This window comes from Pelecanus crispus, chromosome 3 (genome assembly GCF_030463565.1).
Source record: "Pelecanus crispus isolate bPelCri1 chromosome 3, bPelCri1.pri, whole genome shotgun sequence".
NCBI classification, from domain to species: Eukaryota; Metazoa; Chordata; class Aves; order Pelecaniformes; family Pelecanidae; genus Pelecanus; species Pelecanus crispus.
Genome location: NC_134645.1, coordinates 109,026,623 through 109,039,173, shown reverse-complemented (window position 1 = coordinate 109,039,173; position 12,551 = coordinate 109,026,623). Strand labels below are relative to the sequence as shown.

Here is a 12,551-nt window from a genome sequence, read left to right as displayed (position 1 = left end):
TATGTTTGGGAGTAGAAAAAGACACAGTAGGTGATGTCCTGAATTCTTGGATTTGAACTGAGCCTGGGGCACAGGTAAAGAGTATTTTTAAAATACTATCCCACCCTTAATGGAAGTCCATTTGGTAAAGGACTGAACTAGCCACTGCTTTAAATTAGAGAAAACAAGAAGGCTGATAGAAGGACATTGTTCCCACCACGAGTGTGCAGATGGAAAAGGCTGCCTACCTGCTGGTTTGAGTACTTTGTTTTGTTGTCACCCAGCTGCTGGAAATTACCACCTTTTCATGCCTGCTGTAAGAGATCTGGAATCTGTGTCTCTGAGTGCTTTGACCCTGTTTCAGTCAAAATGAAACGGTTACTAAAGATTTGCTGTTTAAAGCAAACCTGTCTTGTTTTGACTGAAGCAAGTTATGTAGTGTTAATGAGACCAGTTCTGCAGAAGAGCGGGATAAAATTACTAAGGAGGCAATGGGCAGCAATCTTACCCTTCACATGGGTGTTTGCAGGCCGCACAATCTTTCTGCTTTCCTGGTAAACCCTTATCAGTGGAAGAGGGGGCATGAAGGCCCTGGGACTTGGCTGGTCCAGCAAATCTGGAAGATAAGCAGCAGTGAGGTGATCAGGGGATCCCAGCAGCCACGTTGAATCTCAGTGGATGCCCTTTGATTGCCCATAGTCCCCAGGCTCTTCCCTAGTGTCGTAGCCAAGATGAAGCTACTTCTGTAAATCTACGTTTTGTAATGTACAGCTGTTACATCTTTAGGTTTCCAACCTGTCTTCCACAGAAAGGTTATTTTGGGCATCACCAGTATTTCTGCAGATCCAGCTCTAGGCCAAGCAAAGCCCTTAGCTCTGAGCAAGGCGAGTCCTCGACAGTCAGAGGTTTAGGTAGTTATGCTTTCAGGGATCTTTTGTATTTATAGTTAAGGTTTACCTTTTTATGTTTTCAGTTTTCTAAATCTATGGTACTGGATGCGTACAGTGAATATGTAAACAACTTCAGTACTGCAGTAGGGATTCTCAAGAAAACATGTGCCACCAAACCTGCCTTTTTAGACTTCTTAAAGGTGAGTTTGTTTAATCTTAAAACAGCTGGGCATATAAATAAGACAGTAAAAATTGTAAGTTAAGAGGAAATTTGACTGCTGACACTGTATATTGTGTGACTCTTTTAAGGACTCTGGTTTTATGTTTTATGGGTTTGGCACAAGCAAATACCTAGAGAATCCACTACTGTATTTTCAGAGTAATAACATGGTGTTAGATCTAGGATGTATTTTGAAGTGCAGAGTGGGTTTGTTGTTGTTTACATCAGTTTATTGGTGTTTGCATGATTGTACTTGGCAAAACTTTGGGATTCTTTCATAGCAGGTGAGCTTCAAATAATAGTTCACCATCTGAGGCCTCTTCTTATTTGGGATTTATTTTACTTCTAACTTCTTTATTGTATTGTGTAGAGTAGTGTAACTAGACTTCCATTCCACAACAATTTCCTGGTATTTTGAAAATCATGTTTCCAATTTGGGATTGAAACTGAAAATTTTTGTGCAGAATGCATACTGCCCTGATGAATATGATGCTTCTGATGACGTGCATTGAGACCCTGGTACATGCCGTAGAAGTTCTGTGAATCCCTACGGATGATACCTTGCAGAGGGTACACAAAATCCATTGCGGGGCTTTTAGGGTGTCTGTGATACTGCTGAGAGCCTGGAAGCTCTGCATGTTCCATTCCCCTAGAGTCCTGGATTGAGTCGTGCCTCTCAGAGCTGTCACCCTGTCAGGTCTGTTGCAGTGGTCCACCAAACACTGAAATTGGGTGCCCTGGGCAAACTGAATGGTGAAGCTCTTAGGTTGCCTAGAAGAGGGTGGCAGGGGGGCTGATTCCTAATCCGTCTTCAGATCTTAAAATTATCTAATAACTTTTTGGAGTGTGGCCAGCACTACACAGGTTTATATTCTGGAAGTCTTAGGCACCATGAAGATCAAACTCTCTAGTGAGCATATAGTCGCTTCATACCTCACACCGTTAAAGGCCCGTTGGTTCCAGTAGAGGCATAACTTACACCTTTCATCACTGCTTGTCATTGCTGGCACTGGTACTGCTCAGAGCTGGGGACTGACAGCTGAACTATAAGGACAGAAGACATTTCTGTACCTTCCTTTTTTTGTTTGCCCACTAGCAGCAAAGACCAGAATCTTCACTGCTGCTGTTTGGGCAAAAAAAATGTTTGTGGAGGTAAGTATGGAAACAAATTCTTGTGAAGCTGATAGCTGTAGCAATAAATAGCAATTTAAGTACAACACCAGTTTAATATTGTTTGGGTTTGCTTTGTTTTTAATATTGAGTATATCTTGTAAAACAAAATTCTGGCCGAAATATTTCCAAATGCTGAAATGTCTTATACAAACAGGGCTTTTCTGTACATGGAGATGAAATTTGTCTGGTTTTATCTGCCAGTCCCAATAACCAAAATAATGGATTCTTACGTTTGTCTTTCCAAACATAAATCAATGTTCTTTTCCTTAGTTTCTTTTAATAAAGAAATGAAAATCTCTTTTTGTTTGCATAGCACTGAGATTATGATGTTTTCCTTAGATTTCCTTCTAAAAACACATAGGTAGTTAGAGATTTATAGTCTCTTAGCCCCAGGAAACAGAGCAGCAATAGTAAATTATGGACTGTAAATCAACAGATCACTTATATTTTTCAAATGTAAGGCCTTGAAAAAGTACATTCCCTTTGTTGTGCTTGAAGTTAAGCAGACGTTTCAGTGCACTGCTTATGTAAAAAGCATGAATGTGCTGTGTTGATATATACATAGGTTCTGCACCGCTGGTGCAGCTTTATTCCAGCTGTGTTTATTGAAGGAGGAGATTTCAGTTCAGTGACATGCCATCATTTTAAATAGTGATTTTTTTTTTAAAGGTTTAGTATTTTTAAATGAAATCTTTATAGTAAATGGGATCTTTCCAGTACCACTGTTACAATTAATGTAAATGACGTAGAAGAATTTTCAGGAAATGTTTTCCTTTCATTCTGTAACTGGTGGAAATACGCTCACGTTAGTGAACAGTGTGGCTTTCTTGCATTTCAGCAGTGCCAGGAGTCAAGCCCTGATCGAATTACACTGTATGGTTTAATGATGAAACCTATCCAGCGCTTTCCACAGTTCATTCTATTATTGCAGGTAAATAATGTTTACCAAAGGGATGCTCTTGTTGCATTCTTATGTGGTTTGCTTGTGGGATTGCATGGTAGCTGTCTTCTGCTGGAGGAGCAGTGGAAGTGACCACTGGATCATGGGGAAATAACAAAGAAAAAATTTGTGCATCATAACGTGCTGATCTTGTAGTCTAATTGCAGGGACAGGCAGTAAATAGACTGCAGGAAAATCTTAGTGAACTAGATTTACTCTAGATTACTTACTAGGTTGGATTTAGCTTTTAAGTCACTTTGCAGTAAAGCTGTAGTTCAAATGTGCTACTTGTTCATTTCAGTTTGTTAGCTAATAACACTTCAGAACACCACCAGGAACTTTGTGGCATTACTTTCATTTAAGAAAAATACAAGAGGATGTAATTCATGCCTTGGATAGTTCAGAATATATGTGGGATGTGGAACAAAAGCGCTCTCTCCCTGACTACTCGACCCACAGGACCTGCTGGAGTGTGTTGCAGCTTCATTCTGACCTGCAGCATCTTGTTTTCCTTCCCATGGAAACTGAGGATTTGACAGGGAGTCCTCGGGTCTCTTCTTAACAGGGAGTCAAGCTGTAGGAAGAGCACAGTTCCCCAGCACAGACTTGCTCCAGACCAACTTACACTGTTTGTAACTCCTTCCAGACCCTGGCAGGTCTATCCCAGTGAGTGCTACGATTTAGCTGTGTTTTGCAGGTGCCACAGAGGAGGACAGGCTTTGGGATGCAGGTCCAGGAAGTACTGAGGGAGATGGAGCAGAGGTAGTCGTGGGGGGAGCATGCAGGTAGCTAGTCATGGCAAGAGTTTTTGAGTTAGCAGAAGAAATGGAGTTTATTGCGGCAGGAAGCTGTAGTGAATATGTAGGGATTTTTAAGTGCTGTGGGAAAGAAGTAAAAATTTCATTCTAATTGTTACACTGCATGCCTACAAAAGGGAAAGATTTTTAGAGGCTCTTGCAACCTCCATGAAGTAATGTCCCCTACTTTGGGACGAGTGCGCTGTCAGTGTTTTAGTGGGAATAATAACAGTAATAAAGATAATACAATATTATTATGATAGTAAATATCAGAAAAATTTAATTTTAAATCATTGTTTACAGACACCTACCTATTGTACTATAATATTGATTTTCAAATTGTGCTTAATATTATGTGCATTTTTTAATTTACCTTTACATTTGCATTTTTACACTTATTTTCAAGTTCCTTTGCTGTAGTTTCTTCCTGTAAATAAGCAGTATGTGACCCATTCAGTATCTGTTTTAAGAACTATTAAGGTATTCAGGAAAATAAGCAGTGTGCTGTCTGAATATTCATTAGGTGTTCATTGGTCTCATTCTTTAGTAGTACTTGGGTAAAGAATGTAGCAATAACATTGTATCTTGTAATCTTTTGAACTTGACTTTGAAATTAAATTTTTTTGTTGTTTTTTCACTTCACCTCAGGATATGCTGAAGAACACTAATAAAGGACATCCTGACAGATTACCTCTACAGATGGCTCTTACAGAACTCGAAACACTGGCAGAGAAGTTAAATGAAAGGAAAAGGGATGCAGATCAGCGCTGTGAAATAAAACAAATAGCAAAAGCAATGAACGAACGTTATCTGAACAAGGTTAGGAAGTAAGAATGTGTGATGGAAGAGTTAGTATATTATTAGTTTCTGGGCCTTGAGGAATCTTTAGAACAGACACCAAAAAGACACCTGAGGTTTTTCTGTGGGGCCATTCTGGTGGTAGGTGCGAGATGTGAGCTACCTCCAGGACTTGGTAGGCTCACTGGTTAAACCACTGTGTGCTGGAGCAGGCAACATGCTGAAATAGCAGCAGCAGCAGTAGTAGTGTTCTTTGGCAGCGTATAGATAAAGCTGTTTCTTTGTCCTGTAGTGAAGTATTGTACGCATCTTCTGATTAAATTCAAAATTAAATTTTGAGTTTATCCTGGAACTGAGGAACTACTCCTGTATAAAGGAAGGAACCACTTCCGTATGCTGCAGTGCTTCTGACTATGGAGCAGTTCAAGATATGCTATTGAATGTGTCCAACATCTTCCTTGTTTTAAGGAACATCCCAGTCTATTTCATTCATGTATTCGGATCATTCAATAGAAATGTGTTCAAAGAACCGTAGAAGACATTCAGTAGGAAGGAAGTAACAATCTTCTTCATTTGAGTTTGTCAGTAGCTATCTGTACCGTGGATGTATGTATGTATGTCTTATTTGTGTCATACATGTTTCCTCCTTTCCCATGAGGTGGGGCATAAATACTTCAGTTATTGCTTTTGTGAAGTTACAGATTATTATACTGGGTTCATTCTGGGATGGAGTAATGGGGACGTGCTGAAGGAGTATTTTTGTTTGTGATGCATAAAAACAGTTTTCAGGAAAGAAAGTAGTCAACCAGAACACACTTGTTTTAGGCTATTTATAAAAAAATGGGATACTGAATTTATTGTCATACTGGAACAGCATTTCCATTCTAAGTGCATTTAGAAGATAGATTCAGACATTTCATTTTCTAGTTTTCGTACTCCTACTTCTTGAAGCAGCTACTAATCATCTACAGATGGTTGAAGGAGTTCAAGACACAGAATGTGCATTTCAAGAGGTGGTACAGGTTTCCTTTTCTTAGTCTATATAAACTGTAAAATCTTGTCTGTTCTGTACCAGGGGGACAAATTGAGATATACCTGGATAGTCACCCCAAATTACATAGGGCCCTGTGTGCCTTGTGGCTTACTAGTTTTGGAAGAATGCCAGGCAGGGTGAAACAGGTGGCGAGGGAGGTGGATGGATAGGAAATGGGTGAGTTACAGACCATTTTGTTTTCTTGGCTGCTACAGAGGTGTATTTGACCTGTGAGGATTCAGTTCATGCTTGTACACAGTGCTGATCCTCAGCCCTTGAAGGCAAATGGCAGGAGCAATTTATATGCCATAAATCCTTTGTACATGTTGTCTTCTTGGCAGCCTGTGGAACCCTGCCAGCCGTGCTCCTCAGCTAGTTCTGCGAGCCCAGGTGGACAGAGCAGGCGGGAGCACTCCTCCTCCTCCCACCCCGACTTCCCCCTTTGGGATGGCTGGGACTGTGCATAGCACTTAAATGGGCTGTGAAAGAAGGGATGAGGGAAGGAAACAACAGAAACTGTGAAAGCTATGATTTTTTTCGCTAGGGGACCTTTATCAATGTGGAAGACTTTGAGAGCAATTCCGTTCCATATTAAGACCGAAACCCCCTGCAGGCCATATTGCCGGCAGCAGAAGTTAGTGTTCGTCTAAATGAAAAGCAAATCTGTGAAGAAGCTTAATTCACTTGGCAAATCCGCCTGTGTACACTTGTACTAGGGTGGCAAGTGATAACCTGTTGTATTTTCTTTTATTTTTTGCACCAGCTGTTAGGTGGATCATGTATAATATACAATGTTGATTGTTTTTAAAATCTAGCTACTCAGCAGTGGAAACAGATACCTCGTACGGACTGATGATATGGTTGAGACTGTTTACAATGACAAAGGAGAAATTATCAAAACCAAAGAACGACGACTTTTCATGTTAAATGATGTGCTGATGTGCGCAACAGTAAATATTCGGTAAGACATGATTCATATTTTTTAAATGATCACTCAAGCTTCAGCTGAAATAAATAATCACTGAATCTTTTTTTATTGTTTTTACTATGGCTAATGATTTCTAGCAGTAGTCATAATAAATGGATAACTAGCTTTCTTACAGTCCTCTAAATTACCTGCTGATGTTTGGAAGTTCCAGAGTAAATCTGTAAGAAAATTATACCAGTTGGAGATTACAGCTAGAAATGCTCTTCAATGTCTAGTTATTGCTGTGTATTTAGTCTTTAGCAGAGTGCAAGCATGCCAAGGTAGGATTTTTTTTTCTCTTCTTTAAATTCATAGTCACACACACAAATCTGTAACTTGACACAAGCTGCAAATTTAAAAAAAAACCCACAAAGCTAATGCATGTAGCCAGAAAAAACTGGAACTCACTACCAAAGTTCCAGCTGTGGAAGGGTTTTTATCTCTGAGACCAAACATTGAAGAATTAAAGCTGAGGTGCTTTGAAGAAAGCATTTTTTCATGGTGCCTTCTGTGTTTTAGTTGGCTGTAATTGTTACTTGTTACTATACTTCTGTGTATGCCAAGGTCACACATTTAAATGTTGCTTGTATCATAAATGACTTCATGTGATGGTACATTCTGGCAGAGAAAATGTGGACCATTAAAATCTTCCAAGAACAGCTTTTCTTAAGCGTAATATGAGTTGATATCTTAGTTCATTACTGAAGTATGAATACGGTACATATTTTTGTAATCGTGTGAATGCTTGGTCTTATGTCAGTGAGTGAGAAGTGCCATGTAATAACTACACTTCAGAAGATGCACAAGCTTATGTCCAATTATTGTAGGAATTGCAACATTTTACTCCTTTACAATTTATTCATTTCTATAGTAACACCTGGGTATTTTCTTCAGATTGTTTGGGAGAAAATTGCTTTTAACCATTTTATCTTTTCCATGACATAATTGTCTTGGATTTTTTTGTAATTGTCCTTCAGGTGGCAATGTGCAGTCTGTTCTTGTTTTCCATCTGAAAAGTTCATGATTACGCCAAGTCTCTGGGTTCCTTATTAAGTCAACAGTTCTGGTTATCAGTAACAGCACTGTTGTTCCAATGGGCGTTAACTGGTTCTGAGCAACCTCCTTTGGGGTGGTAACTGGGCATGCATGTGTCATGGGGGTTTGCTAACTGTGAAAAAGTTTAATTATGGTTTTCTCTAGCAGTTAAGGTTTGCTTTCCAACCCACTTATTTATGTAACAGTGGGGTTTTAGAATAGTTGAATGCATTTCTGGCTTTATTCACTAGCAAAAAAAGTTTGTGGCTTCCTTGGAGTGTTCAGTTGCAGGTGGGTCCCCCTGCAAGCTGTGTGTGTGGATTAAGGATTCCTTCATTAATTCACGGACTGCTCTTAGATTTTTACTGCAGAAGGAACTACCTTTGTCATGCAAAATATAGTTATGGACTGAAGGAAATCTACTGCCAAATTTCACGTATGACACCTGTATCCAGTCCAGAATTTTTGGTTCAAAATAAGTGTATACTTATAGAATGTACAGCTTGCTTGTTGGGCTTATGTAGGATGAGCTTTATGTCTCTTCATTTTAGCTGTATAGAAGTTAGGCATCTTACCTAAGCTAGGTTTCTGTTACAGTAGTGATTTTCAAGGCGCATGCCTGCAGATTTACCCTGGAGCTGTAGACTTCTTCAGAAACTTGACCCTTAGCTGCGCAGTATGTATCAGCTCACTTTTCTTAACCACCTTTTTGTCCAGCCTTTACGGAAAAAGTCAGATGTTCCAGGATCCTGGGGACCATTGGTTCCAGATGAATTTTGTATAGCTGTCAAAAGACATGTATTTCTACAGAGTACATGACCCTCAGAAGGTCCTTCTTCACACGTAGTCTAGGTGACCATCTCTAACTGGAAACCTAACTTTTAAGTAGCAGGAATTGGACAGGGTGGATGCTGTCCCTAGTGAGTGAACAGCTGTGTCCTGCCTTGTCTTGTTTTCTTTCTTCTGAACTAGATGAAGAGTTTAGGAATATTTACTTTAAGCTGTGGCACTTGTGGGTTTTGTTCATACTTGCCTCTTGAATGAAACAAAAGTATGTTTGTGTTGTGAATAGGTAGCTGAGTAGCTGAACATCCGTGTTAAGGTACTGTTCACAATAAATACTTTTTGCTGATTTCTCCCAAGCATTTAACTTCTTTATTTCAGTCATGCTTTCTGTGAAGTAAATGGGTTTTCTTCACTTTAACATCTCTTCTGACCTTTATAGTAAGTGTGTGTTGTATGTGCTTGAATGTGAATAAGGGAATGAAGGAAACAAAGGAAAAGGAGTATTAATGCCATTTCTATTCCAAGTGAGTTTCCTCAGCGTGCTGTTTTCTCTGAAAAGGCTGTTGTGATACACACTTCTTTTAGCAACAGCAGCTCGCGTGGGCTTTCTCTCAGAAGCCACAGCAGTTGCAAAAGTCTGCTGTAAAGACAACCTGGGCTGTGGGGCTCAGCAGAAATGTTGGCTTGTCAGCCCCTGGGAGGTTATGTTGCCCTTCCTGCTGCTAGTACTCATTCAAAGGTCCCATCATCCATATTTCCCTAAATGTAGCAGTTACTTCTTTTTAGCATTGTTTCAAGTGCTGTCCTGAAAGACAGCACAATCTAAAAGAATTAGGAAAGGATGGAGCTGTGGTATTACCCTAAGCACTTGTATAAGGATGTCAAAATGCATGTTGATCTTTAAAGATGGTCATTTATGTTTTGTTATAGAAATGTAGGGACTGTTGTTGGCAGTCCTATGCTGTTTGTAAACAAGATTATCTGCACCTGCATAGCTGTTCTTTGCGCTCACAGGAAAGGTCAGTCACAAAAGTCAGCCTGATGCATGTATTTGTTTGAAGTTGTGCATGGTACTCAGACTGATAAACAGCAGATTTTAGAAGCTAGAAGAATAAATAGGATGCCATGAAACATAGTTGCTTGTCACAGCAGTAATTTGTGCATCTTCCAGCTCTTCCTACGAAAGCAGTGGCACCGTGACAACTGGCCAGAGATACTTATTGAAGTGGAGCGTACCACTGGGACAAGTGGAAGTCATAGAATATGGCAGCAGCGAGGGCCAAGGAGAGAACTGCAGGTTTCCACCGCAGCACTCTGCTGAAAATGTTGTCATTAACTCTAAGCCAAGTAAGTGACAGGAGTTACTGACTTCTACGGACCTTGTTAAAATCCGTATTTGAATTTCAGTGGACTACTAAAAACAAAGCAAAGCGTTTTGTGCATGAAGACTTCTGTAACATGAAGAGTAATATAACCTCTTTCTTTGGAAACTAAGAATCCATAAAGTGATAGCCAGTCTCCTGCCTTGCAGTATGAATTACTTGTATTTGTCCTGGTTTAGTTTTATGCATGAATGTGTGCGGGCATGCAAAAAGGTGGTTTTGGTGTGGTGTGGTGTGCCAGCTGTCTCATGGTAGCTGGTCATGCTTATGTTCTTTATCCCATAGTTAAAGCGAGGAAGTTTCTCTAAATAAAAATGACCAGCCACCCCGTTGCTGTGGAGTAAGAGTCTGGGCACAAGTGGTTACTGCAGGGTAGAAGTTACTTCTCTCAAGCCCATAGTATCCCACCCCTCAAACACAGTAACAAGTGCTTCAGAAAAAAACCTTCCATTTTCATTTTAATTAATGTTTTTGAAACAATATACCAGTAATAATTTCCTCCTAGCCTCTCTCCAAAAACGACCTCAAGTTCTGAAGTTTGCAAGTTCTTTCTATGCTTGTTAATCCCTCCTACAGGCCTGCCAACTACCCTCAAGAGATGTATGAATTTCAAGAGTTTACTCAGTAGCTAGCATTTCATATATAATGAGTTATTTTTATATTCTGTATTTTGCCTAAATACTGTATTTTTAAGTGTATTTAATATATCTAGACTGTGATCCCTATTAATGGACTATAATATACATGGGTTTCAGTGCTAGCTCTGGGCATTATTTCACACTACATTTATTTAATATTGCACCCTTGGTCTCATGAATTTTCCCACAGTTGTCCTGTAAGGAGACATAAATGTTATACTTCAGAACGGTCTGAGGTGCAGCTGCAGCATTTAATACCCCCCCCCCCCCCCCCCCCCCATATTCTCCCGGTTGGTTATTGTCAGGTCTTCTTGCTTCTCTCTTTGTAAATAGCCACAGAAAATTTTTGTAGGTACTTATGTCTCAATTTCAAGGATGGCTTCATTCTTGTAACTCCTCTTAAGCATTAATTGGCTTCTTAGACAATGAGATTAGAGCTCTTATGTTATCATTTACCAGCTGCTGTATACATGACCCCAAGAGGAGTGTATATAAGGGAGCGTGTTACTTAGAATTGGCGGTCCGTGTCGTAGGTGAGTGTGGGAGGAACAGCTTGTTGAATATTCCTACTGCAACTTTGTGCTGCAGCTTCACAGCTGATTAGACCAAATCCTTGCCTGTCAGCAAGATCAGATGGGGAAGTGGAGCATGAGGGGAGAAAGAAAAACCCTCACCCGAACAGTCCTGTAGAACCTACTTGAACCTCTTCGCTTTGAGGTTTCTCATGATGGCTGGTGACAGTATCACAAAAAAATGAAATGACTTTGTACATCATTTGTAGTCTCAACCTTCAGGTTAAATGGTACTCAATAGGTAAAAGATGAGCTGAACTAATTATTCTCTTGGTAAGCTCTGATCGTTGTATTAATTCAGTCTTCTGATAAAAGGGATCAAATATAAGAATTAAAAAGAACGTGAAGGATACTGGTTATACAAATGAATAAATCTTCTCTCAACTTTAATCAAATGTTTCTACCAAGTGATTCAACTAAATTGAATATAATCAGTCAAGAATGAGGAAGAACGTAGCCTTCGTATTTGTATGCACTGCTGTCTCTGCGCTAGCTGTTACTCTGAACACAGAGTTGTCCGAATTGGCCTGTATACACAAGTCTGAATATGCATGTAATTGTGTTAGTTATTCTGTAGAATTGTCCCCTTGGTTCCAGTCGTCTTGGCTGTTAAAGATTACAGAAGCTCAGAAAGTACAGCCTTCCTGCAAAGGGAAAGGATTGGTAAGACTTTGTGTAACAGTTCACTGTTGCTTGTTTATTTGCACCCACCAAGATGCTGCATTTTATAGTTGATGATGGCACAATCTTTATGATGGTAGTATCACATTGTTGGTGAGACTGTTGGGTATTTACCACAAATTACAAAGCACTACCAGCAAAATATTGTCATTCTCTGCCTTAAACTGCATGACTTCGCAGTCCTCAAAGTTGTGTTTCCCTCTGTTTGCAGAGTATAACAAGGAACTGCTGTGGTGAAATCCCAGTGGCGTCACAGAATGTGGTTTTAATAACATCTAATGATCAGGAACAATTTGGGATGCTGCAGGCAAAGTCTTGCTTCCGTGACGTAGAACCATGTCTCAGACCTTATTTGCAGCTTTCATTTCCAGTTTGTGGGAACTGGAGAGATGCAGAATAATGATGATTCTGTGTAAAAGTATTAAGTAGTGGGGAGGTCACCTCTTCCATTTCTGGAGAACTGAGAAAAGTTGGCTTGTATCAGCAGCACACCAGGTTAAGTACTTGACCCTGTGAGATTGATACTCTCACATTACTGCTGCAATTAGCAAGGATTCTTGATGGATTCAGGTTGTGTCCTTGTGAGGATTACAGATTATTAGTTACATTTCTCTTATCATGGCACTTCTTTTCTCTGCCAAAATCCTTTTTATGAGGAGG

At 39.8% G+C, this 12,551-nt stretch overlaps 1 protein-coding gene across 1 annotated transcript in view; it reads left to right on the top strand.

Annotated features, from left to right (window-relative positions):
- Positions 1-12,551, top strand: part of ARHGEF10 (Rho guanine nucleotide exchange factor 10) — an 86,700-nt gene that overhangs the window by 20,789 nt on the left and 53,360 nt on the right. Inside the window, exons 13-17 of the mRNA XM_075707736.1 lie at positions 953-1,069; positions 3,101-3,193; positions 4,648-4,818; positions 6,646-6,791; positions 9,790-9,965. Coding sequence (XP_075563851.1) covers positions 953-1,069; positions 3,101-3,193; positions 4,648-4,818; positions 6,646-6,791; positions 9,790-9,965 — 703 coding nt within the window. The remainder of the gene's footprint in view (positions 1-952; positions 1,070-3,100; positions 3,194-4,647; positions 4,819-6,645; positions 6,792-9,789; positions 9,966-12,551) is intronic.